Genomic DNA, 27,921 nt, shown 5'->3' on the forward strand with positions numbered 1-27,921 from the left:
ACCCCCACCCATGTCTAGTCAGTTACCAATCTGTGTCAATTCTGCCTGTACAATACAGTATCTCAAATCATTCCCCCTGTCTCCTCATACATCTACCATCCTACTTCAGTCCCTAATCACTTCTTGTTTGAACTCTCATAATAGCCTCCTAATTTTTTTCCTGTCATGTCTCTGCTTTCTCAGTCTATCCTCCACACAGCTGTCAAAGTCACATTCCTAAACCGCAGATCAAACTATATTTGTTCCTTTATGTAATAAAATCTGCTGTCTCCCTAATTACCTCTAGGTTAAAGTACAAACTGGCTTTCAAAACTCTTCTCAATTTGGCTTTAGCCTCCTTTTTGAGGATTATACATTATTCCCCTTGACATTCTCTTGTCTTCTAGCCAAGCTGGTCATTTTACTGTTTCTTGGATTTGACTATCTATATCCCATCTCCATGCCTTTACAAAGACCATCCTGCATGCCTAGAATACACTCCCTCCTCACCTCCACCTCTGAGAATCCTCAGCTTCCTTCAAGACTCATTTCAAGCACCATCTCCCACATAAAGATATTTCTGATTCCTCCCCACCCTCAGCTTCTAGTACCCTTTCCCTTGATGTTTAGTCGTTTCAGTCCGAGTGACACTTTATAACCCCATGTGAGATTTTCTTGGCAAAGATACTGAAGTGTTTGCCATTTCCTTCTCCATCTCCAGCTCATTTTACAAATGAGGAAACTGAGGCAAACAGAGTTAAGTGACTTGCCCAGAGTCACACAGCTAGTGAGTGTCTGCAGCCGAATTTGAACTAAGGAAGATAATGTTAGTAAGTGTCAAGTGTCTGAGGCCGGATTTGAACTCTGGTCCTCCTGACTCCAGGGCTAGTGCTATATCCACTGCACCACCTAGCTGCCCCAGGAAGATGAGTCTTTTTTGACTCTGACACTCTATACACTTTGTCACCTAGCTGCCTCATCCCCTTATATTACTTTGTGTTTATTTTGCACATGTTTTCTACTTACTTAAATGTGTACATGCTGTTTCCCCAGTGAAGTGTTTCAGTTTTTGCCTTTGTATCCCAAGTGCCTAGCACAGAGTAGAAGTGCTTATTGATTGATTGAAGATATCCAATACAGAACTCATCCTCCATCCTTCTGTGTTGCTGATGAAGGTACCACCATCCTTCCAAAGTCATCCTTGACTCTAGCTTCTCTCTGACTCCTCAAATCTCCATTCAATCACCACGTCTTCTCGGTTCTGCCTCTCCTCTTGTTGTTATATCCTTTTTTCTACTCACACGGCCAACACCCTAGTTCAAGGCCTCATTACCTCTTGCCGGCAATAAATAGTCTAATTTGAGTTTCCAGTTTCTCCCATCTCAAAGCCACACTACCCAAGTTTCCAAAACAACCTCCCTATAAAGCACAGTTCTGGAGAAGCAGAACACTGGCTTTGGAGGCTGAGTGTTTGAGTTCAGATCCTGTCTGTCACTTACAACCTGTGTGACCTTGGACGTATCATTTAACCTCTCTCGACCTCAGTTTCCTCATCTGTAAAATGAGGGGAAGAGACTAGATAGACTTAAAGGTCTCTTCTGATTCTAAATCTATGATCCTGTGAACCAAATCTCTCCTTTACTGAAGAACCTTCAATGTCTCCCTGTAGCCTCTAGAATAAAATATGAACAACTTGTCATTTAATTCCCTTCACAATCTGACTCCATGTTTTCAGGAATATTGCAACCTACTCTTCTTTTACTCCACATTCCAGACAAACTGGCTTGTTCGCTGTTAGGAAACAAATACAGAAAAATTAAGTGACTTGCTCAGGGTCATAACAGCCAGTAAGTGCCTGAGGTGAGATTTGAACTCAGGATTCCCTGACTCCAAGTCCCTACTCTATCCACTATGCCATGGTACCTCCTATAGGAACCGTTTCCTTACCCTAAATTCTAGTTCTTCCTCTGATAATTATGATGTATATGCTTACCTGTTTACATGTTGTATTTCTTCCTTTTTCCCCATTAGAATGTAAACTCAAGATCAGGAATTGCTTTTCATTTTGTTTTTTTATCCTTATCACCTAGCATTGCGTCTTGCACAATGTCCTTCATGAATCACTTTTTGACCTTAATAGGTGCTTCTTGGGTTGGACTGGATTTGGATTGTATAGCTAAAAAATCAGTAGTGTTCTTGCTACTACATAATACTGACTTTATTAATTAAAATATTCATAGGGTAGTTTAAAATAGACCATACAATGTAGTGCATTGGAAAGGGTTCAAACTGAAGGCATATTTATTGAATTTGTGAATTTAGAATTTCATTTTTGGAGGGAAAATATCAAAATCTCTGTTTCCTCATTTGTAAAATGAGGGCGTTGCACTAGAAAGTTTTTAGGGCCCTTTTCAATTCTAAATCTGTGATCTTAAGTATTATATGGGTAAACCTTTACGTAATAACTGTGTTCCTGAAAAGTTGAAGGAAAATTGAATTTGATGAAATGTGATCACTTAAAATGTATGAGGGAATCTTAATATGTAAAGGAATTTTGTGGTAAATTCTTATAAAGTGAATAATCATAAATGAATCATAAGATAAACAATGAATCATGCTTTTCGCTGGATAAGCTCATCACCTGAAATCTCATCATTACAGTGACCCATTCCTCTTTAATGCTTTACGCCTCTTTGGCACCCTCAGTTGCCTCTCCCCTCTCACAGAAGGAAAAGCAATGAACTCCTCCCAAGGCCTCCCTTTCCATCTAGGTACTCCGTGCCCCACTCCCCCACACCATCAACTTTTCAGCTTCCTTCTGTATATAGTCTTCCTCCATTAGATTGAAAACAGGGCCTGTCTTTCTTATTTGTATCATCAGTGCTTAGCACAGTGCCTGGCATTTATTGGCTATTGATTATTGACTAATTACCATCAATTTTTTTAAGTTTTATATTTCCATATGTTTTAAGAAAAGACACCTATGTCCTAGACACTGTACTAATGTGAACCCTGAAATATATGGTCATAATACCAGAGTGACTCCTAACCGTGTCCTTCCCTGAAATTAATAGAAGAGACTGTCAAAGTTGAGAATCAGCTCTTCATCCTCTGGGCAAGGTAAAAGCTCCGTTCTTTACCTCCATGAGCTAAAAATAACCTCATTGCCTCCGGGCTACTGAAGCAACAGCTGGAATCTTGGCATGGAGCTGACTTTAAGAGCAAAACAGCTGGATTCTAATTTCGGCTCTGCCACTGGGTGTGATCTTGGTCAAGTGCCTTAACCTTCTTGGGTCTCAGATTTCTCATCCATAAAATGAAGGAGGTTAGACCGCATGATCTCTAAGGCTCTTATTAATTCTAACATTCTTGTATCTTGTATCTGTCACACCCATAATAATAAGAGCTAGCATATATCACTTTAAAAATTGTTTTACAAACATTATCTCATTTTTATCCTCACAATGACTCTGGGAGGTAGATGCTATTATTATCCATATTTTACAGATGAGGAAACTGAGGCAGATAGCGGTTAAGTGACTTGCCCAGGGTCATAGAGCTAGTAAATGTCCAAGGTCAGACCTAAACTCAGGTCTTCCTGACTCTAAGTCCAGTGTAGTATCCCTGTACCACCTAACTGCCTCACCTTTACCTGGTATCCTTGTAGTAATATTTAACTTCCATATATTGTAGGCTTCCGATTTATTCCCTCTGCACTCCTGGGATTATTACTGCCATCTCAAACTGAAGGCATATTCATTGAATTTTTTGAATTTAGAATTTCATTTTTGGAGGGAAAATACCAAATTAAGACTATAACCCAGGAATTCCACCACTCAAATGCCCCAAGCCCTAGTATGCCTTTGGTATAAATACACAGGTGTGTGTATGTGTGTGTGTGTGTATACACATATACATAGATATGCTGCTGAGCCCTTTTCAGTGCTGCTTTCCACCTTTGGTGTCCACCCGATCCACCTAAATCTCACCTGTGGCTCCAAGAAGCTGCAGCATGCTCGGTGGCCACATCCTGGTAAATTATTTTGGCAGACGGGCTAAACCAGGTGGAGGGTAAACAAGGGGTCTCAAACCCCTTGGTGAGTTAGGGGGATGTTTATCCCAAGCATGTGAAGACTTTGCCTGGTGAAATGGGTGGATGAGAACAATTTGTTCCAACAGCCATGAAGGCAGCTGAAGCAGGCGCTGTGGAGCGCTTACTTGCCAAGGTCAATCACTGCATCTTAAGCCATCACCAGTCATCTTGATTCTGTCCTGCCACTGAACTGTGATGACTCTGGAGGAAAGAGTGAGGCCAATTACTTCATGCAATTCTGCCTCACTTAAATCCAATTTACACATGAATCAAAGGACATCGCCCATACCATTTTTACCATTTTACCTGTCTCAAAGTTCTGTGGCAACAAGCAGTGATGAAGCAGCAGGTATGGATACACTCAGAGCTGTAGTTACAATCCTGCACACAGGCGGCCAGGGCCATAGGGTCGTCTTCTCACTGGCAGCAGCAGTGGGATTTGGCAGCCCCCTGGCTGTCTGAGCAGCCTTTAACAGATAGCACTGCTCACCTCCTGGTGTGAGGAAGGGGATAGAAAACGTGTCCTAAAAATTGTCTGATTACCCAACCCTGGCCTGATTACTGCAGCAGGCAGGGAATCCCACTCTGCGGTCAAAACACACACACAAATGTACAAAAAAGTCTGCAAAGATGATTCTACTCACCATCAGCACATGGAACATGCACTTACTTATAGACAACACAAAATCCAGTAGACCTGAAAGACAAACAGCTCTTGCTGCAAGAGAACTCAGCAGGTTTCACATCCAAATAGCAGCTCTGAATGAAACAAGGCTGGCAAATGAAGGCCAGCTTATCCAGTTGGAGCTGGATACACATTTTTTTGGAGTGGCCACAGTGAAGAGGAGCACCATGAAGTTGGTGTAGGTTTTCCAATCAAAACTAATCTAGACAACAAGCTTATATGCCTTCCAAAAGGAGTGAATGACAGGCTCATGATAATGTGATTGCCACTTGGAGGAAAATGCCATGCTACCATCATCAGTGCCTACCCATCATCATGCTCCCACCGTGACAAACCCTGATGAGGTTAGAGAAAAATGTTATGAAGACCTGGAGACCCCTATTATCAATATGCCAAAAGAAGACAAGCTTATAATTCTGGGTGACTTTAATGCTAGAGTAGACTCAGACTACCAGACTTGGCAGGGAGTTCTAGGGAGGAATGGAGTTGGAAACAGCAACAGTCACTGACTACTGAAGACTTGTGCATCTCATGACCTTCTCATCACAACACTGTCTTACATTTACCTAAACACAATAAAACTGTGGATGCACCCTCACATTTCCATTTAATTGGCATTGGCATTTAATGGACTAGGTAAGGAGATTGTAAGGAGAAGAGACAGATAGCATGTGACAGTGACAAAGGCAATGTAAGGCGCAGAGTGCTGGACTGATCATAGACTTATCCTCTCCAAGTTAAACATTCACATTCAACAAAAGCTGCATCCCCGAGGCAAAATGACTACCAGAAGAATGAATGTCAACAGATTAGAGCTCTTCTCTAAGCCAGAACAGTTTGTTGCTAACTTGGAGGGAAAGTTGAGCCAACACACAGTTGGCAACAGTGCAGCAGAAAAGGAGTGGGCAGCTTTTAGAGATTTGGTGTATAGCACTGCATTTGCTCATCTGAGTCAGAACACTCACAAACATCAAGAGCAGTTTGATGAAAACAATGGGGAAATTCAGAAGCTGCTAAATGAAAAACAAGAATGCCACAGGGTTTACCAGCAGGATAGTTCATCCATCTTTAAGAAGGCAGCATTTAATTACACCAAAAGTAAAGTACAAGCAAAGCTTAGAGAGATGCAGGATTCTTGGCTTAGTAAGAAGGCAGATGAAATTCAGTTTTATGCTGATATTAACAATCCAAAGCACTTTTATGATGCTCTGAAGGCCATTTATGGACCAAAGACCTATGGACCATCTCAACTACTCGGTGCTGATGAAACCACATTGATTAGTGATAAGGACATGATCCTAGAAAGATGGGCTGAACACTTCCATAGTGTCCTCAACAGACCATCATCAATCAATGCTGAAGCCACTGACCATTTACCTCAGGTTGAAGTCAATCCCTGTCTAGCTGAAGTTCCAACTGAAGAAGAGGTTTAGAATGCCATTAGGCTCCTTTCGTGTGGCAAAGCACCTGGTGATGATTCTATTCCATCTGAGATTTACAAGGTAGGGGGTCCATTGCTTATACAGAAGCCGACTGAAATTTTCCAGGTTATATGGCAAGAGGAGGTTATCCCCCAGGAGTTCAAGGATGCCTCCATTGTCCATCTCTAAAAAGGTAAAGGGGGGGCCTCTCTCTTAGTCATTGCTGGCAAGATTTTTGCCAGAGTCCTCCTTAATAGGCTCATCTTTCACCTGGAATATGGTCATCTACCTGAGAGCCAATGTGACTTCATAAAGGGCCGAGAAACAGTTGATATGGTGTTTGCTGCCCAACAACTCCAGGAAAAATGCCAAGAGCAGAACAAAAGTCTGTACACAACGTTTGTAGATCTGACCAAGGCCTCTGATACTGTCAATCATGAGGGCTTATGGAAAATTATGTCAAAATTTGGTTGCCCAGAGAAATTCATTAGCATTGTACATCAATTTCATGATGGCATGCCTGTGTGGGTTCTGGATAATGGACAATGCTCTCGTGCTTTTCCAGTCACCAATGGAGTGAAACAAGACTGCGTGCTTGCTCTCATGCTTTTTGGCATACGTTTTCAGTCATGTTGTCAAATGCTTTCAATGAGGATGAACAAGGTCAGCTACCGAGTTGATGGTAAATTCTTCAACTTAAAAAGACTGCAAGCCAAGACCAAAGTGGAGGAAGTGTTGGTGCATGATTTTCTGTTTGCAGATGATTGTACACTCAATGCAGCCTCTGAAGCTGAGATGCAACGAAGTATGGATCGATTCTCTGCTGTTTGAGCTAATACAATTAACAACAAAAAAAACACACGTGATCCATCAGTACACCATCCATACGTGGAACCACTGGTTACAGCAAATGGAGTTTTTAATGCTGTGGATATGTTCACGTACCTTGGCAGTGTACTTTCCATGGAGGTACACATTGATAATGAGGTTGATGCACGCATTGCCAGAGCTAGCTCAGTGTTTGGCAGGCTCGGAAGAAAAGTGTGGGAGAGAAGAGGTGAAGTATGGGAGCAAAGAGGACTGACTACCAAATTGTTCAACTGTTGTGGTGACCTCATTGCTGTACGCCTGTGAAACCTGGACAGTATGCCAGTGCTATGCTAGGAAACTGAATCGCTTTCATTTGAATTATCTTAGGAAGATTCTGAAGGTCACCTGGCAGGATAAGATATCACACACTAAGGTCCTTTCTCAAGCTAAACTGCCAAGCATTCAAACTCTGCTTCAGAGAGTACAACTCCGATGGGATGGCCATGCTGTTCAAATGCAAAACCTACGCTTGCCAAAAAAGACTATTTTATGGAGATTCACACAGGGCAAGCATGCACATGGTGGTCAGAAAAAGTGATAGAAGGACACTCTCAAGGTCTCTCAAGAACTTTGGAACTGGTTGTGTGACATGGGAGATACTGGCACAGAACCGCTCAGCATGGAGTGCCCACATCACAAAAGGTGCTGTGCTCTATGAGCAAAGCAGAACTGAAATAGCCCAAGAGAAATGCAAGATACACAAACTTAGAGAATCCACCCCAAAGGTTCACATGGACTATTTGTGCCCGACCTGTCGTAGAACATTCTGAGCTCATATTGGTCTGATCAGCCATAGTCAGACACACTAAAACTTGACTCTAGCATAATAATGTCATTTTGATCCTCTTCAAAAATGAAGGACAACAGCCACCACCACCTTATGTATGTGCATATATATATGTATGTATGTATATGTATATATGTATGTAATATACATATACCTGTAATTAAAATACTTGATGATATATCTGTAATTAAAATAAAATGATAGTATGGAGGAAGCCTGCCAAAAGAAAAGATTCCATGCCATTAATCTGGTCTGAAATGGATTTTCATAATTTTCTCCCCTAAAAGCTAGAGGTGCAGCAGAGCTATGTCAAAATCAGAGAAAAAATATTGACTATTTGTCCTGAAGTCTTTGACTCTTTCAAACCCCATAGCTGCTCACCTGTTGATTTTCTTTTCAAAACAATAACAGCTCATTTATATATTGCTTCACAGCTTAAAAAGTGTTTTTTGTCAATGGCTGTGATGTGTTATTTCCTCCCTCCTCACATACACACATTTTCCTGGTTTCTTTTCCCTGCTAAACACACACACACACACACACACACACACACTCTCTCTCTCTCTCTCTCTCTCTCTCTCTCTCTCTCTCTTACAGTGACCAACCTCTGGCATGTGGGTGAGTTCTGGCTCTTGTCTTAAATGAGAGATGATATATTTCCTTTCTTATATGATGATAGTACCAAAATTAAATTGAAAAGTGACTATTGTATACCATGAAAGTCTCTGCATTTGTTTGTGCCAGCCTCTATCAGTATTTATATTTGATTTTTTTATTCTTGCCTTTCACCTTTCCATTTTCCTTTTCTTAGCTTCTATTCCCTTAACTAATCATAATACAGAATTTAAGTGTATTCATTTTATATTTTCTCCTTGATCTTAACATAATGATATAAGTGCAATATTTATATTTTAATACCTCAAATTAAGCTTACTTCAGTTTTTTTCTTTTCATGGATAGGGTGGGATGCCATCAAAAATAGCTACCTTATCTCCAGCCTATAAAGTCAAATTTGAACTATTTGATCTGGCATTCGAAGTCCTCCACTGGCTAGTCCTTTCTTATCTATGTAGCAGGTGAATTTCCTTATTTTACTGAACATGTGCCTTTGTTTAAGTTACTCACCTTCCTTGAAGTGATTTCCCCCTCTTTTTTCACCAGGCCAAATCATATACTTCTTTCCAGGCCCAGAAAAAAATTCACTTCAAAGTGACTACATTTGTAAGTGAGGGCTGAATCACTTGAATTTTTACTGTATGTTAGCTCCTTAACTAGGAGCTCAGGTTCTCAAGTTCAGGTTCTCCTCTTTTTTTGAATGGAGTACAGAAATATAACCCCAGTTCTCAAGGAGTTTACAATCACTTTGAACAAAAACTAACAGACATGAAACAAGTCCAGGCAATTAAATAAGTGAATACTGACAATAAGTATAACTGGAGAGCTAGGGAAGAGAGGAGATAAATATACTAGGAACCTCACAGGATTGTTATGAGAAGGAAATAAGAGAATGTATGTAAAGCATATGGAAATCTTCATTGCTATTTGTGTCACCTATAATTTTGGGAGGCAGCTTAGAGAGATTTACAATGTAGCCCTGGATTTTGAGTCAGGAAGACCTGGGTTTGAATCCTGACCCTAATACTTATAAGCTGTTTGACTTTGGGCAAGTCACTGTACTCTTTTTTCATCTAGAAAATGTAAAAAAAAAAAAAAAAAAAAAAAGCACAGGGAAGATTTTTATCAAGGACTTGTATAAAGGCCTAGCTGGAATTCTTATCAAATTTACAGATAACACAGAGCTTTGGGGCATAGTTAACATTGGATGACAGGATCCAAAAAAGAATTTGATAGGTTAGATCATTACACAGAATCTAATAAGATTAAATTCAATAGGGAATAACACTTGGGTTCAAAAAAGAGTGGCTAGATAGTAATTTGAAAAAGATCTGGGACTTCGTACCAGGGGTGGGGAACCTGGGGCCTCAAGTGCAGCCCTTTGACTGAATCCAAATGATTTGTTCTATGAAGTTTGGATTCAGTCAGAGGACCTCACTTGAGGACTTAGAAGGCCATACGTGGCCTCAAGTCTGCAGGTTTCCCACCCAAGACTATAAGACCAATGTAAGTCAACAGTTTAATATGGCAGCCAAAAAAGCCAATTAATCTTGGATTACATTGAGATGCATAGCATTCCAAGAATGAGGAGCTAGTGGCCCCTCTGTACTTCTCCGTGGAGTAATTACATCTGGAGTAGTGTATTCATTTTGGGTACCATAATTTGAAAATGACATTGAACAGCTGGAGAGTAACTACAGGAGGACAACCAAGCTAGTGAAGGACATCGTGTCCATAACATTCAAGGATTGCTTGAAGGAAATTTAGGCTTGATGTTAAGGAAAACTTCTAGACTTAGGTATCTAACAAATGAACTAGGCTGTTTTAGGAGGTATTCACTTTAGCTTAGAGAAGACCAAGGGTAAGGGGGAGGGGACAAGATAACTATTTCTTAAGAATTGGAAGAATGGGCATGTGGAACAGGGATTAGATTTGTTCTTTTGTACCCAGAAGAGGTGGAAGTTTCAAAGAGGCTTGACGTCATTCAAAACAATCCTAGCAATTAAGGCTGTCCAAAAGTGGAATGGGCTACCTGAGGTGTTATGAGTTCCTCCCTAAAAGGTTTGGTAACTACTTGTTAGGTATGTTGTAGTGGGGTCTTGGGAATGGGGGGTGGGGTGTGGCTGGGAGGTCTCTTTCAACTTTAATTCTATGGTTCTATTAAAATGAAGATAGCACTTATATTACCTAATTCATGTGGTTGTTATTGTAAGGAAAGCACTTTGTAACCCATAAAGCAATATACAAATTTGCGCAGTCATTTTTCTGAAAATTATAAAGCATCATATGATGCAATAGCTGTCCTTTATACAGGTCCTATGAGCAATATAAAATGGCATTTACATTAGATAAGTGTTGAGCATACATAGAATAAAAAAGCATTCCAAGTAATAGGGAATGAGCCAAGCTTTCTGTAAGATGAGCCTTGACCAAGGTTTTGAAGTCAAGTGAGAGAATTCTATGTCCAGTGATGGAAGCAATCAGATTTTATGTAAGATTTATGTGGGAGATGTTAAGGAAGATTATAGAGGACATATTGGGGAGTAAAGAGAGATGATGAGGTTGGAGAAGTGTATGTGGAGGAGCCCGGTTAATGGGTACATTTTAATGCTAAAGCAGATATCACACACAATTATGCAGCCTGTCCCAAAGTGCTAGATTATAAACTACAGATGAAAAATTCAATCAGAACTCTCAAAGGTGGGGCTCACTGTGGTCTGGGGTAATCATGGAAAGCTTTGTGGAAGAGGTTGGATTAAAAGATCTCATAAATTTCTTTCTAGCTTTATGCTCTGTCACTTTGAGGTGAAATTTTTTCTGGAGCTGGAAAGAAGTATATGATTTGGACTAATGGAGAAAATTATGTGTCGAAGTGGCTTGGAATCAGGAAGACTCATCTTCATAAGTTCAAATCTGGGCTCAGACAATTACTAGCTGTGTGACCCTAGTCAAGTCACTTAACCCTAGGCAAGTTTGCCTCAGTTCCTCATCTGTAAAATGAAGGGGAGAAGAAAACTTCGAACCATTCTGGTATCTTTGCCAAGAAAATCCCAAATTGGGTCGAGGAGAGTCAGACAAGACTGGAAAAAACAACTTTACCACAACAAAAAGTAGAGAAAGAAGGGGAAATCCCTTCATGGAATGTAAATAACTTGAACAAAGACCCATGTTCCTTACAGTAAGGAAATTCAACTGCTAAATAGATAAGGAGGGACTAATGGGTTCAGGACCTTGAATGCCATATAAATATATCATCTTATCATATATGCAGGTCAAATGAAGGTAAGGAAAGGGCCAGATCTCATCCAACATCCGGAAGTAAAACAATTGATAAACACTCCCCCAAAAAAGAAGTTTTTAATGATTTTTTTTAACATCACCATAATTTTCCCCAGTATTTCTCCTCCTCAGAGGTTGGTCATTGAAAGGGTGTGTGTGTATGTTTTAAGTAGCGAAGAGAAACAAAATGTGTGTATGTGAAGGAGGAAATAACAGAAGCTGTTACTGTTTTGAAGGAAGAAGCAACAGGTGAGAAGCTGGAGGATAAGAGTTCAAAACTCTGAAAGGAACGCGGAATAGTGATATATTGGGAGTCAGGACCTACAATCAAATCCCAGCTGTGCTATTACTTTTGTGACCTTGGGCAAGGTATTTTGCTTTATTTATTTATTTTTTCTATATGAAGAAACCGAGGGAATTGAGTCAAAGGGGCTATCAGATCTCTTGCTGCTGGAACTTGAAACTAACACATAAAATAGATAGGGCCGCTGCAGGTTCTTCAGCTGGGAGTGCAACATTGAAAATTGTATTCGTTAAGTGGAGCTCGGAAAGAAGGGATATGAGAAGATGCTCCCCAGCCCGCTAGGGGTTGCAGGCTCACAGTTTGTCGTACAATGCCAGATTATTTATTAATTTTTTTTGATGCAGTTATTAGTTATGTTGATTTTCCCTCTTTTCGACTTAAAAATACTATTTGTTACATGGAATGATTCTCTGGAAGGGGAAGGAAGAGAAATACTGGGGAAAACTATGGTGATGTAAAAAAAAAAACATTAAAAACTTTTTTTTTTAAATAGGGAACGGTGCTCACCGGCGATTATTCTGCCTCCAGATGTTGGGACAGGAAGAGGCAGCAGACGGACCATGTCAGATAAAGCCCTCGGATTGCCAAGGGTCTCTGGCACGAGAGGGGTGTGATGGGGCAGGGCAGGGAGTAGGTGACTGGGCGTCGGGAGAATGAGTATACGCTCCAGAAAGCCGAGCGAAGCCCTGGCAGGTCCGAGTTTGGAGGCCACGAGGCCAGAGTGGCCGGCCGAGATGCAGCATTGGCCGGGCGAGCGAGCCGGTCCACTTGCAGAGGTGGCACCCAAAGTGCGAGCAACTGGGGTAGCGGGACCCGCCCCCGTCCGTTACGCAGCCCGAGTGAGCTTCGGAGCAGGGGAAGGGGGAGGAGGGGCAGGGAGCCGCCCTCGGAAAACACTGGAACCTCCGAAGAAAGCGTTGGAAGACCCGGGAAACTGGAGTAAAAAGGCGGCCCCTGGCAACTACTTTTCTCCAAGATACGCCGAGACTGAACCCAGCGCCGAAAAGAGTCAGGAGCAGTGGCACCAACCAAAGCCAGTCAGACCTCTTCTGAGTGACAGGCTGCGGGAATGTGGGCGGAGCCTCAGAGACCGGGTCAGTGATTGGAACAGGCAACCATTCCCTGGATAGGTAGAGAGATGGGGCGGACGTCAGGCCCTTCTCTGAGATTGGCTCCTCGCGGAGGAATACTGGCGCTGTGCCGAAGATTGGCGGGCGGGAGGTGAGTTTATCCAGGAGTTTCCTCTTCTGCGATTGGCAAATGGGAGTAGGCGGGACGTAGTGTAGGGCTGCGGATTAGCTCGCTGTGGAGAATATGGGCACTGGATAGGGAAGGGAAGAGAAGAGAAGGGAGGGGGAGGATTTGCGCTCCTCGGTTGGTTATTGGAGGGATGGGGGTGGATGCGATGGCCAAGCGGAAGCCTGGGGTTGGCTGACCAGCCTGTGATTGACGGACAGCGGGGCGAGCTGCGCGACCTGAGGTTTGTTTTTTCGGAGCGTTCCTGAGGTGGAGAACTGCAACCGGACGGACGGACGGAGGAGAGACCCGGGGACTGACTGGCTGACGGAACGGGCCGGGCTGGACTGAGTCCGGTCTGGAATGTAGCGGGCCGACCCGCCCATGCCCCAGCGCCCGGCCGGAGCCGGAGCCGGAGCCGGAGCCGGGGGATGTGGCGGGGGCCTTGAGCGCCGCCCGCACCCCCTGCCCGGAACCAGGCCCGCAGCCCTCGGCATGCAGCCGCGGCTGTGGAGGTGACACCCCGGAGTCGAGGAGCTGACCCCGCGGCGGCGGCAGCCGCCTCCGCCACCATGGGTGAGTGTCGACTGTGCCCCGCCCCGCCGCGCGCCCAGGGCTGGATCCCGGGGGGCCGGGCCCGGGGTTCCGCGCCCCGCCCGTTGCAGCCTCCCGGGGCGGGGGCCCCCAGCTCCGCCCGCCCGTCCCGGGAGGGGAGGCCCCGGCCCCGGCCCCGCGGAGGAGCCTTCTTGGCGCCCCTCGCGGCAGCTCCTTCCGGGGGCCGTTCGGCGGGAAGGTCTCAGGAAAGGGGCGCCCGCAGCGGGGTCACAGGAGGGAAGCCGGGGCTCCCGGCACCGCCGGGGCGAGCGGAGCGGATGGGGGGGGGAGCCCCGAAGCCCGGGAGGGGGGGCGGGCTCGGCCCGGCCCCGATGCAGGCCCAGCTGCTGCGGTGTCTTTTCCTTGGTTTGTGCCTCTCCCCGCCCGCCCCGCCTGTGTCATTTCCTTCCCTTGGCTCGCTCAAGCTGGCTAGTTCCCGGGGCTCGATCTTTCTCTGTCTATGGTCCCTAGTGGGAAGGCAGCCTGGGAGGGAGGAGGAAGGGAGAGGGACAGGCTGAGGCTTCTCTCGCTCGTTACGATATATTTGAAATGGCTCAGTTTTTATTGCAAAAGCCCTTTTAATGAGTTCTGACTTAAAAAAACAACCACCAATAAATGTAAGATAAATGATTTAACGAAAGTTACATTCCAGAGATGCTTGGGGAAGCAGTGTTTTCAAACTAATTAGTGTTGCAGAAAGTACAGTGGAAGGAGGCATTGAAAACACGTTTTATTTTGTTTTTCCAAACAGTAGTTAAGGTTAGAAAATCCTTAATGGTCAGGATGTTTCATTTATAAATTGCATATCACTTCTTATCAAGTTGCAGCATTTTATATTAACCACTTTTGTCTTGCTTTTATATCCATTCCCTTAACTGAATGAAGATAATATGTGTGCAGCGCTTTGCAAACCCTAAAAGGATTTGTTATATAGATAACACATATTATCTAAGGAATATATATAAATATAAAAATTATATATGATGCTCTAAATAGCTGTATGTAAGTCTATCTCTATGTAATAGCGATCTATAATAGTACTATTATACTATTACGCAAAATAGCACTGTTGTGTACGTAATATGTTAATTTACATATAGCTATATAGAGAGCATTTATATAAATGCTAGTTATTACTATTACAATATTTTGTATAGTAATAAATATTCACCTCACAAAAGGATGATTTCTCTAATTTCTTTTATGGTATTTACAAATTATGCTGCAAAGCCTTATTCTAGGAAGTGTTTCCAACGTATTCCATACATAGCCATAAGCCTTATGATAATATTTTATATCCTCTCTGATAACCAGTAGAATATAAACTCCAGGAGGACAGGAACTATTTAGGGGTTTTTGTTTGTCTTTTTGGTCTTTGTATCCCCCAGGGCCTACCACGGTTTTGTACGTGGTAGTCATTTGATAAATGTTGATTTTAATTATATTGAACCAACTGTTTGAAATCAGGTGCAGTACTACTGACTATTTTTCAAACATACCTCACTTTTCTATTACTCTGTTATCTTGATACATAGTTTAATAAAGGAAGAAAATCTACATTGAAAGGGTCAAAGACAGTAGAGTTTTCCAAACAAAGAATAGGAGACTGTTGAGAAATGGAAGGGATATTAACATTCACCTAGTTCAGCCATGACATTTTACAAATGAGGGAACTGAGGACCCAGAGAGATTAAGTGACTTGTCCAAGATCACTCTCGGGATTAGTTGCAGAACCAGCCAAGACACACTGCATGTATTGGCTCTCAGACTGCACTATACTGCCTTCAGTTTGTTAATGAGGTCCTGTAGAACAAAATCATATTCGTGCTGGAGTTAAGATAGATTCCTTTTTATCTCCTGGACCTGTTTTTTGTTGTTGTCTTGTTGTTAGGGCACAAGATTAAATTAGATGCTGAGGAATAGTTCTTAATAAAAGTCATTTTTATTATTACCCATCATTACATGTGTCTTGGACACATTGCAGATGAGCATTGTATCGTGCACTGAATTGGATAGAAGAAAGAGAACAGGCTAGATTTCATTTAGGAAATTATACACTGCTTTTAATGACCCCACTCTTTTCTGTGACACCAAATCTCATCTTTTTAACACTGATATTCTTCCAGTGATGTTATATGGTTGTGAAGCATAGAATTCTATGATCTTTTAAGACTCAAAGGATTATAGATTTTAGAACTAAAAACAACCATCAAGTAGAACTACCTTGCTTTACAGGTGAGGAAACTGAGCTTGAAAGGAGTTAAGTGAATTGCCCTGGGTTACATAACTTGAAAGTGCCTGAGGCAGAATTTGAACTCAGGTCTTCTTGACTGCGTGGTGTCCATCATTATATCTGCCATACCACCTCAATGCTTTAAAATTGTAGTTCATTCAAAGGGCAGTGGATAGACTCATTGTGTGAATAAGCAGGCTGCAGCATACCACCAATGAAGAATTATGCTCAGGAAACAACATAAAAAATATTGAAGAGATACATAAGGAAAAGGAGGTGGGCTGGTCATGTAGTGAGAATGAGAGATAATAGATAGAGAGTCCATGTAATATCCCAGTGCTACCCATATAATATCAAGAGACCTTGAAGAAGACTCCTAGCATGTTGAGTTGACCATCTGTGAAATAATTTATGGGAACACATGCACCAGAGACACAAGATGAGGAGGCCTCAATGGCTCGTGATCTGAATCACTGGAGGGAGTGCCCATACCAGTAAGATCACAGGTCATCAAAATATTGAAATATCCTTTTGTTTTTCAGTTTTCCTTATAACTTGCAAATAGATACACTACTTAATATTTGTTATACTTGGTAACACAGTAAAAAATGGAAGACAGCAGATCCATTTCAAAAGTTAAAAAAAAATTCTTCCTTGTGTGAAACTGCCATTGGCTATTTAGGCTATTAAAGTTGAAAAGTCTGCTAAGATTTTTGGGACACTGTATTTTTTGTCAGTATAATCTGAAGCTAAATAACCTTAGTAGTCTGACTTTGAATTATGTCATTGCTTACTGTCCCCAAGTGATAGCATTTTAGGGGAAGGTCTTGTCCTTCTTTATCTTCAAGGTGACTGTAGCAATCTGGAGAAAGGTCTTCTGTGACAGTACCAGAAGGAAGGCCTCAGTGATTGATGCCTGATATTTAAATAAACAAAACTACTCTTGCTGTCAGTGTTTTCAAAAAAATCTCCCGTTTTATAGGAGCTATAGTGAAAACAAGGGAAAGTTCTTAATCTTTTGATTTACTTTGTGAACCAGTATTTTAATGTTCTAGAAAAGCTTTCTTCCTGTGGATAAAGTAATAAGCCAATAATATGAAATACTTGAGGTTTGTAGCTTTTTTTTCTAAAAAAAAAATTTTTTTTTTTAAGGCAGTTGGGGTTAAGTGACTTGCCCAGGGTCACACAGCTAGTAAGTTTCAAGTGTTTGGTCTGAGGCCAGAACTCAGGTCCCCCCTGACTTCAGGGCCCTCTATCCACTGCACCATCTAGCTGCCTGAGGTTTGTAGCTTCTTAACAGCTTGATCAGAGGCATGCTTTTGAAACTGACCACATTTTGGATATATTTTAAAAAATGTCTACTAAATAGATATGTCTTATTTTCAAGAAGTTAATATCTTAAATGTGTGTAATTCCACTATCCCTGCTATCACTTATCATCCCATATGTATCCTCTTCTTAGCCAAACTCCTTGGAAAAAGCTGTATACACTCAGTGTCCCACTTCCACTCCTCAACTTTTTTAAACCTCTGAATTCTGACTTCCAAAATTAATTAACTGAAACTGCTTTTTCCAAAATTATCAACCAGTCTCTTAATTACCACATTCAATGACCTCTTCTTAATCATTATCCTTGCTGAAATATCTGTAGCTTTTGACTATTGATTGCCTTTTCCTCCTGGATACTCTCCACACTTGGTTTTTATGACATAGTTCTCTTTTGGTTCTCCTACCTAAGGAACTACTACTCACTCTTCTTTGGTGGATTTTCATCTATGGTATGCTCCATCTGTAAGTGTACCCCAAGGCTCAGCCATTGGTGCTCTTCTTATTTCTTTCTACGTTCTCTCACTTGGTGACCTCAATTTCCATAGGTTTATTTATCATCACTATGAGGATGATTTTGTTAGCTATTTGTCATACTTAGTTTGAGTTCCAGTCATGTCACAAACTAGCTATTGGACATTTTTAACTGGATATCTCTTCATTTCAAGTAAAACATGTCCAAAATAGGACTTATTATTATCTTTTCCTGCAAACTCAAATCTCTTCCAAATTTCCTGATTTTTGTTGGAAGTGGAATCTTTCCATTTTCCTAGGATCCCAACCTCATTGTCATCCTCTACTCTTCATTCTGTCATCCCACATATAATAATAACAGCTAACATTATATGGTGTTTACAGTGTGTCAGGTACTGTGCTAAACGCTTCACAATTATTTCCTTTGGTTCTCACAGCAACCCTAGGACGTAGGTGCTATCCTCATTTTCAGGTGAGGAAACTGAGGCAAACTGATTAAGTGACTTGCTTGGGGTCACACAGCTAGTAAGTGTCTGAGGCCAGAATTGAACTCAGGTTTTTCTGACTCTAAGCCCAGCATTCTATCAAGTCACATATCTAATCAGTTTCCAGATCTTATCTTTTCTCCCTTTTTAACATCTTTCATATCATATTTTCCCTTTTCTGCACTCATACAGCTACCACTGTAGTTGAGGCTTTCATTACCACTCATGTGGACTATTGTAATAGCCTCCTGTTTGATGATGTCCCTGTCTCACATCTCTCCCCACTACAATCCATCCTCTGTAAAACCACACATCACTTTAATTGTGATTTTTATTAGAGTGCAAGTCTGACCATGTTACTATTCAATAAACTCCTCTTGCCTTTAGGGGATCAAACGTAAACATTTATCTGGCATTTAAAGCTCTTTACAACCTCCCTCCTTAATAGCTTTCCAATTTTCTTATACATTACTTCCCCTCCACGTACTTTGTGGTACAGCCATGTTGACCTGTTGGCTATTCCTCACACATTATAATCCAAATACTGTTTATGGTCTCCATACCTTTGCATTGGCTGTTTCCCATGCCTGGAATACTTTCCCTCTTCACCTTCACCTCTTGGAATCCCTTATGTCCTTCAATACTCAGCTCAAATTGTTTTGCAGGAAGTTTTTCCTAATTCCCGTCCTACCTCCTGATGGGTTAGTGCCTTCCCTTCTAAGGTTACCTTGAATCTTCTTTGTTTTGTATCTTGTACATACTCCACAGAGAGAAGTGGGTAATAAATGGATAATAATTTGTCCATTGATAGAAATTAATAGCAGAGTTCAATTAATAATCAATATTCAGAATTCTGACAATGCCAGTATTTTGTCCTTTCAAACCAACCTGACTTTCTTAGCCACCGCTTTGTTATTATAAAATAATAAGTGGAGATAATATTTGGCAACTAATTGTCTACATATATGTATATACACACATTTATATATATATATAATGTGTGTATACATACATATAAGCTAAAGGTGACTTCTAGAGGGCAGTGATTATTTAATTTGCTTTATATTTTTCCTAGTAAAGTGCCATGAATAGATGTGGATATTTAATAGATGATAGTAAAGATGATACATTTTCATTTCAGTGATATGAATAATGAAAGTTCCAATTTCTAGACTGAGGTCTGTTTTACTTGCCAATTTTATTTGTTTTTTATATGTTTGAGTTCTAGTAAACAGCAGTGTATGAACAGAGATCAGTAGTTCCAACTGTCATTGTTGCTATTCTTGCTTAGCTCTAGCCCAGTGGGGAAAAAGTAAAATTGATTCTTCTTTGAGAACTTGATGGTATGTTCCTGGTCTATACTTCTGTTTTGAGGTTGTCCTTTGTTTCCCAGAAATTCTTAGAGCTCTAAGTCTAAGTCAGTTTGAGGACTTGAGTTAGTAATGAAAATAAGTCAGATTTTATTTACTGCTATCAGCTCTAGCAAGTTCCTAATTTAATTATCATCTCTCTGTAGATGAGTCACAGATCTTTATATACAGCCCCTCTTTATATATGGCCTTTTTTCTATGTTTCAGACCTGCATTATTACCAATTGCCTATTGGACATTTCAAACTCAGTGTTCCATAGACATCTCCAATTCAACATGTTCAAAACAGAACTCATTTTTTTTCTCTGCCCTCCTTCTACTAAACTCATTCCTCTTTAGAATTTCTCTATTTCTGTTAAGTACAACACTATACTTTCAGTATCCCACGTTTGCAATTTTGTCATTATCATAGATTTCTCACTGTCATCCTACGTATAATAAATAGCTAACATTTATGTAGCACAGTGCCTGGCGCATAACAGGCTCCATATAAATACTAGTTATTATTATTGACCTGCTATGCTCCAGGTACTGTGTTAAGCACTTTACAAATATTATTTCATTTGATCCTCACAACAAGCTTGGGATGTACTATTATTATATTAATTTTATAGTTGAAAAAATGAGGCAAATAGAGGTTGTTACTTGCCCATGGTCACAGAGATAGTAAGTGTCTGAGGCTGGATTTCCTGATCAAGTTTTCCTGATCACAGATCCAGATCTTTGTTCACTGTGCCATCTACTTGCTTCATATCCATTCAATTGCCACATCATGCCATTTCTACCTCCATAACATTTCCCAAATCCAACCCCTTCTTTCTATTCTCTTGGCCACCATTTTAATTCAGACTCTCATCACCTCTCCTCTATTGAAATATTGTCCCATATGGTCTACCTGCCTCAGTTCTCTTACCTCTCCAATCTATCCATCACATAGTTGCCAAAGTGATATTCCTAAAAAAACAAAATAACCCTTCCTCAACCTACCTTTCTAGTTGCATTATACATCACTCCCCTTACAGCATCCTTCAGTCTAGCCAAATTGGCTTTCTCGGTTTTTCACACTTGGCACTTCTCCTGTTTCTGTGCCTTTGTAGTGGCTGTCCTCCTGCTTGGAATCTTCTCCCTCCTCACCTCTTCCTCATAGAATCTCTTACTTTCTTCAGCATTAAACTCAAGCACTTTTACATGAAGCCTTTTCCTACTTCCACCATCCACCTTCTCAACTGCTAGTGCTCTCCCTCCCTAAACTACTGTGTATTTATTTTGTGTTTTTTCTGTAGATATTTATATACGTATTATCTCTTCTGACAGCATACAAGTTCCTTAAGAACACGTACTGTTTTTTGTCTTTGTATCTCCAGCATCTGACACCATGCACATGGTAGGCATATAAAAATGTTTGTTGATTGTTGATAGTAGAAACTCCAACATTAGTTTGGGCATTGGAAAGTACATCCTTTTGGCTTTGCTATATTGTGATTCTAAAAAGCCTGGAATTGTATAGTTTTTCCCTTGGGTATACCAAAAGTTTCTTCTAATTTTAGCCTTCAAAGTGACAAGAACTGCTGTTAACATTTGAAATTAATTTAGGAATGCATGTTTAGAGCTAGAAATAATTACTCAGGGAAACGGAATCTCAGTACTGCTGAAGAATAATAACAGTCTGGAATTGTTCTGTCAATTAAGTGGACATTTAACTTTACTTGTCCCCAAGGGGTGTCTGTTCCTGGTCAAACAACTTGGGTTAAGATTAGAACCAATATGAACCATGAATAAGAGGTAGGACCTGTCTAAATCCTGCAAACTTAAGAATTTCACCATTTGGACTAGTCTCAACTTGATCCCCGGGAGTTTGGCTGAGATTTGAGCAGTCTCTATCAGTGGTAGTCATGAGAACTACCTCTGAATAACCTTTGAAAGAACTTTGGTAACTATCTTTTGTTATAGTGTTTAAGTACAGGGGTGGGGAACCTATTCCCTCGAGGCCACATGTGACCCTGTAGGTCCTCAGGTGAGGCCCTCTGACTGAATCCAAACTTCAAAAAAGTCAGATTCAGTCAGAGGGCCGCACTTGAGGACCTGCAGGGCCACATGTGGCCTCGAGGCTGCAAGTTCCCCACCCCTATGTGATTCACTCTTGATCTGCTGGTCTATGTCATGAAATTTCTGGCATTTTCATTTTTAGATTTCCTATTAAAAAAACAAGCAAACAAACAGGTGGCTATCTTAGGCATAGTTTTGGGATAGACAGTTGTAAAGTCTAATGTCAATATCTTGAAAAGCAATTAGAACCCACATGTGTGGATCATTGTAGAATCTATTGCATTTAGGTTAATTTTTTTTTAAGGCAATTGGGGTTAAGTGACTTGCCCAGGGTCACGCAGCTAGTAAGTGTCAAGTGTTTGGTCTAAAGCCAGATTTGAACTCAGGTCCTTCTGACTCCAAGGCCAGAGCTCTATCCAATGTGCCACCTAGCAGCCCCCTAGGTTAATTTTTAAAATAGTAGAATATTGTAGTAGTGCATGTTAGTCCATCTCCAAAAGTAATGACTTTGGTATATTATTTTATTTTTAGTTATTATTATTGAATGTTCATGAGTCTTGGATTCAGACCATTCTAACTTGGCTTAAAATGCTGACACTTAACCTCTATGTGCTTCAGAAAGTTCTCTAGAATTAGGAGTTACTAAGTAAGTGTTAGATAGCTGGTAGAAGGGAGGTATCACCCTGGGAATTCCCCACAGTGATGAAATCACAGATCTTTCATATATTCCCATCTACCTTAATTCTAGTGCCTATCTTCTTTTAATTATTTTTCTGTTTATCCTCTACATAGCTTACTTGTACATATTTGCTTGTTGTTTCCCCATAAGACTGCTGAGCCAATTGAGGTCAGGGACTGTCTTTTTGTATTCCCAGTGCTTGGTACAATGCTTGGCACATAATTGACCCTTAATAAATGTTTATTGATTGACTGACAAAATGTATGCCCTAACTTCTCTTCCTAACTTTCCTATTTCTGTTAAGGATATCACGATCTTTCTAGTCACCCAGGTTTGAAATTTCAAGTCATCCTAGACTCCTTCCACACCCTCAACCTCAGTCTGTTGCCAAGTCTTGTCTGAGCTACTAATACAGTATCTTAACATTCATCCCCATTTCTCTCCTTGCGTAGCTGCCAGTTTGGTTCAAGCCCTTGTCACTGTTCACCTCTACTGTGACTGTTGCCTCCTACTTGGTCTCCCAGCTTCCAGTCTCAGACTCCTAGAGGTCCATCCTCTACAGCTGCCAAAATGCTGTTTCTAAAGCACAAGTCTGATTGACCGTGTTATTCTCTGCTCAGTAAACTCCAGTGGCTCCTTATTACCTCTGGGATCAAATATAACCTCCTGTATTCAAATTTAAAACCTGTAGACCCCTGGAAGATAGGTGTTATTATTATCTTCATTTTATAGGTTAGGAAATTGAGGCAGACAGGTTAAGTGACTTGTCCAGGATCACACAGCTGATAAGTGTCTGAACTTAGAAATTAGATCTTTGAACTCAGATCTTCTTGACTTCAGGTTCACTGTGCCACCTTGCTGCCATGGTATCATTATCCCTATTGTACTTAATTTAAAGAGAATATTTATTCAGAAATGGAGAAGATAAAGGTAATAAAATTGTATGAAACATGATGAAGAGAAAGAGCATACAAAGTCTGGTGACCTTGACCAAGTTACTTTACCACTAGGGAATTGTATCTTCATCTGGAAAATGGAGTGGTTTGGTTAGATCAGTGGTTTCCAAACTTTATGGATATTCCCCCTCCCTTAATTTTTTAAAACCAAAACAAAACAAAAAACCAGTTGTGCTTCTCACTTTTCATAAAACAATCTGTGAAAATACTTTGTACTATTGTAGAGATAATAACAAATTCAAGACTATTAAATTTAAACATAATTACTAACAATTTCAGAAGGTTATTTGTAACTGTTGTTAGTTTTTAGAAAGTTCCATGGTTGGGGGAAAAGCCAACTTATTACCCTTACTAAAATGAATGACACTGAGACTTCTACACAGAGACTATTTAAATTCAAGTTTGTACACGTCACATTCAAGTGCAATAATGCACACAACATCTCTTTTAAGAAACTTTTTGTTTTGTTTTGTTTTGTTTTTTAGGCAGTTGGGGTAGGTGACTTGCCCAGGGTCACACAGCTAGTAAGTGTCAAGTGTTTGGTCTGAGGTCACATTTGAACTCAGGTCCCCCTGACTTAAGGACTGGTGCTCTATCCACTGCGCCACCTAGCTGCGCCTCTGTTATGAAACTCTGACTACTCTCCTGCTTTAAGATTATACATGGGCTAACTTAAATTTGACCTTGTTTATGCTTATATCATGGAATTACAGAATTTGGGAGTTGGTAAGGCACCTTAGTAGCCAAGTAGTCCAACCCATGTATGAAAGCAATCCCTGCTATAACATATCAAACAAATGTTTGGTCATATAGCCTCTGCTTGAGGACCTCCAGCAAGGAGAAACCACCACCTCTTGAAGCAGGCTATTCCATATTTGGCAGCTCTATTAGCAAGGTTTTCCTGGCATGTAGCCTAAATTAGCCTCTTTGCAACTTCTACCCATTGTTCCAGGTTCTGTCTTCTGGGGCCAAACAGAACAAGTCTATTCCACGTCTGAATGACAGCCTTTTAGACACTTGAAGATGGTTATTAGGTTCTCCTTGAATCTTTTTTTTCTCCAGGCTAAACATTCTTCAACTCATCGTCACATGTCATGGATTCAGAGTTCTTCACAATCTTGTATGACTTCTGGATTCATTAGAGCTTAGTAATATTCTTAAACTGTGGTGCCCAGAACTTTAGATGAAGCCTGACCAGAGTGAAGTATAATGGAACTATCAGCTCCCTCTTCCCAGAAACTATGCCTCTCAACACAGCCCAAGATTATATTTAATTTTTAAGATCCCATAACAGTGCTGACCCATGGTCTTTTCAGTCCACTAACATCTCCCTTCTCTCCAAAACATGTTTTGTTTTGTTTTGTTTTGTTTTTTGGTATGAGGCAGTGGGGGTTAAGTGACTTGCCCAGGGTCGGGTCACACAGCTAGGTAAGTGTCAAGCGTCTGAGGTCGTATTTGAACTCAGGTCCTCTTGACTCCGAGGCTGGAGCTTTATCCACTGCACCATCTATCTGCCCCCAAAACATGTTTTTTAACCATGCCTCCCCCAGCTTGTACTAGTGAAGTTGATTTTCTTTTGTACCGAAGTGTATTTGACTTGCATTTATCTCTTAAATGTCATTTTATTAGATTCAGCCAAAAATTGGATCCTTTCAAGATTCATTCAGATCCTATCATCCTTTCCCTCCCAATTTAGTGTCATTGTTAAATTGATTGAGCATGCCATCTATACCTTTATCCAAGTTATTGATAAAAATGTGAAATAGCATAGAGCCAAGTACAGATCTCTGGGGTTTTCCAATGGAGAATTTCTGCAACATTGATATTGAACAGTTAACAACTTCTTTTTGAGTCCAGCTATTCAAACCAGTTCTGACTTCATCTAATTGTACTGTTGTCTAGTTCAAATTTCTCCATTGGCTCCCCAAGATTAGTACAAGATAGTTATCAGAAGCTTTGCTAAAATTTATGTAAACCATATCCACAGCATTTCCCTCATTTACTAGTTTAGTAATCCTTTAAAAAAATGGAAATGAAGTTAATCTGGCATGACCAATTCTTAATGAAGCCATGCTTGCTTTGGCAGGACTGAGCCAAAAAATATTAAATGATAATAAAAATTAAAATGATATTTGATAGGTAAAAGGGATGCCTTCAGGATCATAAGCAAATTTGTTAGATAGGGTAGCAGTTTTTGTTGGAGGACATGGAGTTTCTGAAAATATTTCTGTATTTTCAGCCAAAGATTTTAGTAAGTGGGATGTGCCTTAATATATTTTGATGAGAAGGGATAGCTCCTTTTGACTGAATTAACCCTTCTACCCAAAGCTAGTAGGTTCCCTGGCAATTCCCAACCAGACAGGAAACAGAAAATAAGGAAACAAAAGAAGGATCTCCACCTGTGAGCAACCAGAGAGTTACGGGTTTTTCCTCACCATGCAAAAAATAAAGAAAGCATCCTCATTCCTAGGAAACTTGTTAGATGTCAAGAGGATTATAAACTCCTCTAGTAGATTATAAGTAGATGTGACTCACTTGAGGGCAGAGATCTAGTGTTTTGTTTATTGTTTGTTATTGGTTATTATTATTTCTTTGTATTTTCTCCATCAGCTAGTGCAGTGTTATTGAATGAATAGGTGCTTCATAACTAGTTGTTGAAAGAATGGATGGATGGTGAAGTATATAATGAACTCCTTATAAAAGTTTCTGCTGCTCTACTGGTTCTTCTTTAGGTGGTAGAAGCTATGGTATGAAATAACCTCTTTTTGATAATTGTGGATATCTTTTTGCGTCTAATTACCTAAGATAATTTACTAAATCTGAACTCTAGTCTTTCTTACCTGTTCCACTAACCCCTACTTTTCATCTTTCTGTTAGAATTAGCATCGTTGTCTCTTAAATGACTGATGAACTTTTTCCTTGCTTCTGCTTATTCTTGGCAACTTAGACTTTTTTTTTAATTGACAGTTCATCTACTAATTACTGCCCTATTAATGTCTTAAGATCTTGAATTCACTGTTTATTTTCACTGTTTAAAATTCAGCTTTTGGTACTCATTTCTAAATCCCTTTTACTCTGGCTTTTGCACCTGTCACTACCAAAATTGCCTTTAATGAGGTCTTTGACGACTTCTTGGAGGCCTTCACAACTCTGAACCATACTTAGCACTACTGGCCACCTTCTTGACTCCTCTCTCTTGGTTAATAGTTTCTATGTTAACTACTCTCTCTTAGCTTCTCTAGTTCTCTCAACTGCTCCTTTGCCAGCTTTTCCTCCCCCTAATGCTCTTTACTATAGGGTTGCCCTACAGAATTTAACCTTACACCTCAATTCTTCATGTCTATAATATACCTTGTTAGAGAAATCATCTCTTTGACTAACATTATTTTATAAACAACTACTAAATTTAACTCTTTCTCCCTCCTTCTGGTATGCTGACCTCCTGACTTCTTGGTTAGGAATAGAGACCATCTAGTCTGGATGTTCTTCATTTAGGGTCTTTGAACTTGGTTTAAAAAAATATTTTGGTAACAGTATACTTGGTTTCCTTTGTAATTCTATTTATTTTATTTTATGTTTAAACTTCCCTAGCCTATCGAAGGGGTCTATGATATAAAAAAAGGTTAAGAACCCTTTCTCTAGTCCAACTGCCTCATTTTACAGATGAAGAAAATTATCTTCAGGGAGGTTAAGTAATTTCTCAAGGTCATCCACATTGTAATCAATAGAAGTGAGTTTTGAACTCAGGTCCTCTAATTCCAGACCCAGTATTTTTTCACTATACCACTATTTCTCACTGTAGGACATAAACTGGGTACCCAACCACTTCTTAAAATATCTCACAGCATAAGAGAAGATAAACCTATTCTCGTCTTTCCATATTTAATTCAGAAAATATTGAACACCCACAATGTACAAGGTACTGAAGAATCTAATTTCTGCTTGGGGTGGATAAAATGAGTCTGTAGGTTTGGAATAGGGCAAATGCCTGAATTTTCAAAAAAAGGAAGAGAACAAAGTCTGAAAACTTGGCCAGTGCCCTTTGATTCCTGGGAAAATCCTAAAATGGATTATTAAGAAGATAGATATTAAGAAGAAGATAAATGAGTATCTAGGAAAGGAAGTGCTGATTATAGAGAGCCAGTGTAGCTTCATCAAGAACAGGTTTTACCAAAGTAATTTTCTTTTTTTGATATGGTTACCAAATTAGTAGGTCGAGGGAATACTGTACATACAATTACCTAGCCTTTAGCAAAGTGTTTGATTAAAATATCTAATTTTATCCTTTTGGAAAATATGGAAAAAATGCATACTTGATTTAGAACTGGTTAAATGGCAGGACTCAAAGACTAGTTAATGTCTTTTTGGCAGGAAGTCTCCAATGGAGTACCTTAGGAATCTGAAATTGGTTCTGTGATCTTTAACATTTTTATCAGTGATATACCAGTCACACTACCACAGAACTACTCTATAGAGCTTGAAAAAATAA

General features: G+C 40.3%; 1 protein-coding gene across 3 annotated transcripts in view; it reads left to right on the forward strand.

Annotated features, from left to right (window-relative positions):
• The first annotated feature begins 12,969 nt into the window (after window positions 1-12,969).
• MAP3K3 (mitogen-activated protein kinase kinase kinase 3) overlaps window positions 12,970-27,921 on the forward strand; it is a 109,638-nt gene continuing 94,686 nt past the window's right edge. For 2 of the 3 annotated variants that reach the window (XM_027872882.1, XM_027872880.1), the window contains exon 1: window positions 13,769-13,845. In XM_027872882.1, coding sequence (XP_027728683.1) covers window positions 13,842-13,845 — 4 coding nt within the window. In that variant the 5' untranslated portion in view covers window positions 13,769-13,841. Of the gene's footprint in view, window positions 13,255-13,768; window positions 13,846-27,921 lie in introns of those variants that run through there. The other variant, XM_027872881.1, reaches the window with a different exon arrangement.

The sequence above is a fragment of the Vombatus ursinus genome, unplaced genomic scaffold (genome assembly GCF_900497805.2).
Source record: "Vombatus ursinus unplaced genomic scaffold, bare-nosed wombat genome assembly UNPS02014801.1, whole genome shotgun sequence".
Taxonomy (NCBI): Eukaryota; Metazoa; Chordata; class Mammalia; order Diprotodontia; family Vombatidae; genus Vombatus; species Vombatus ursinus.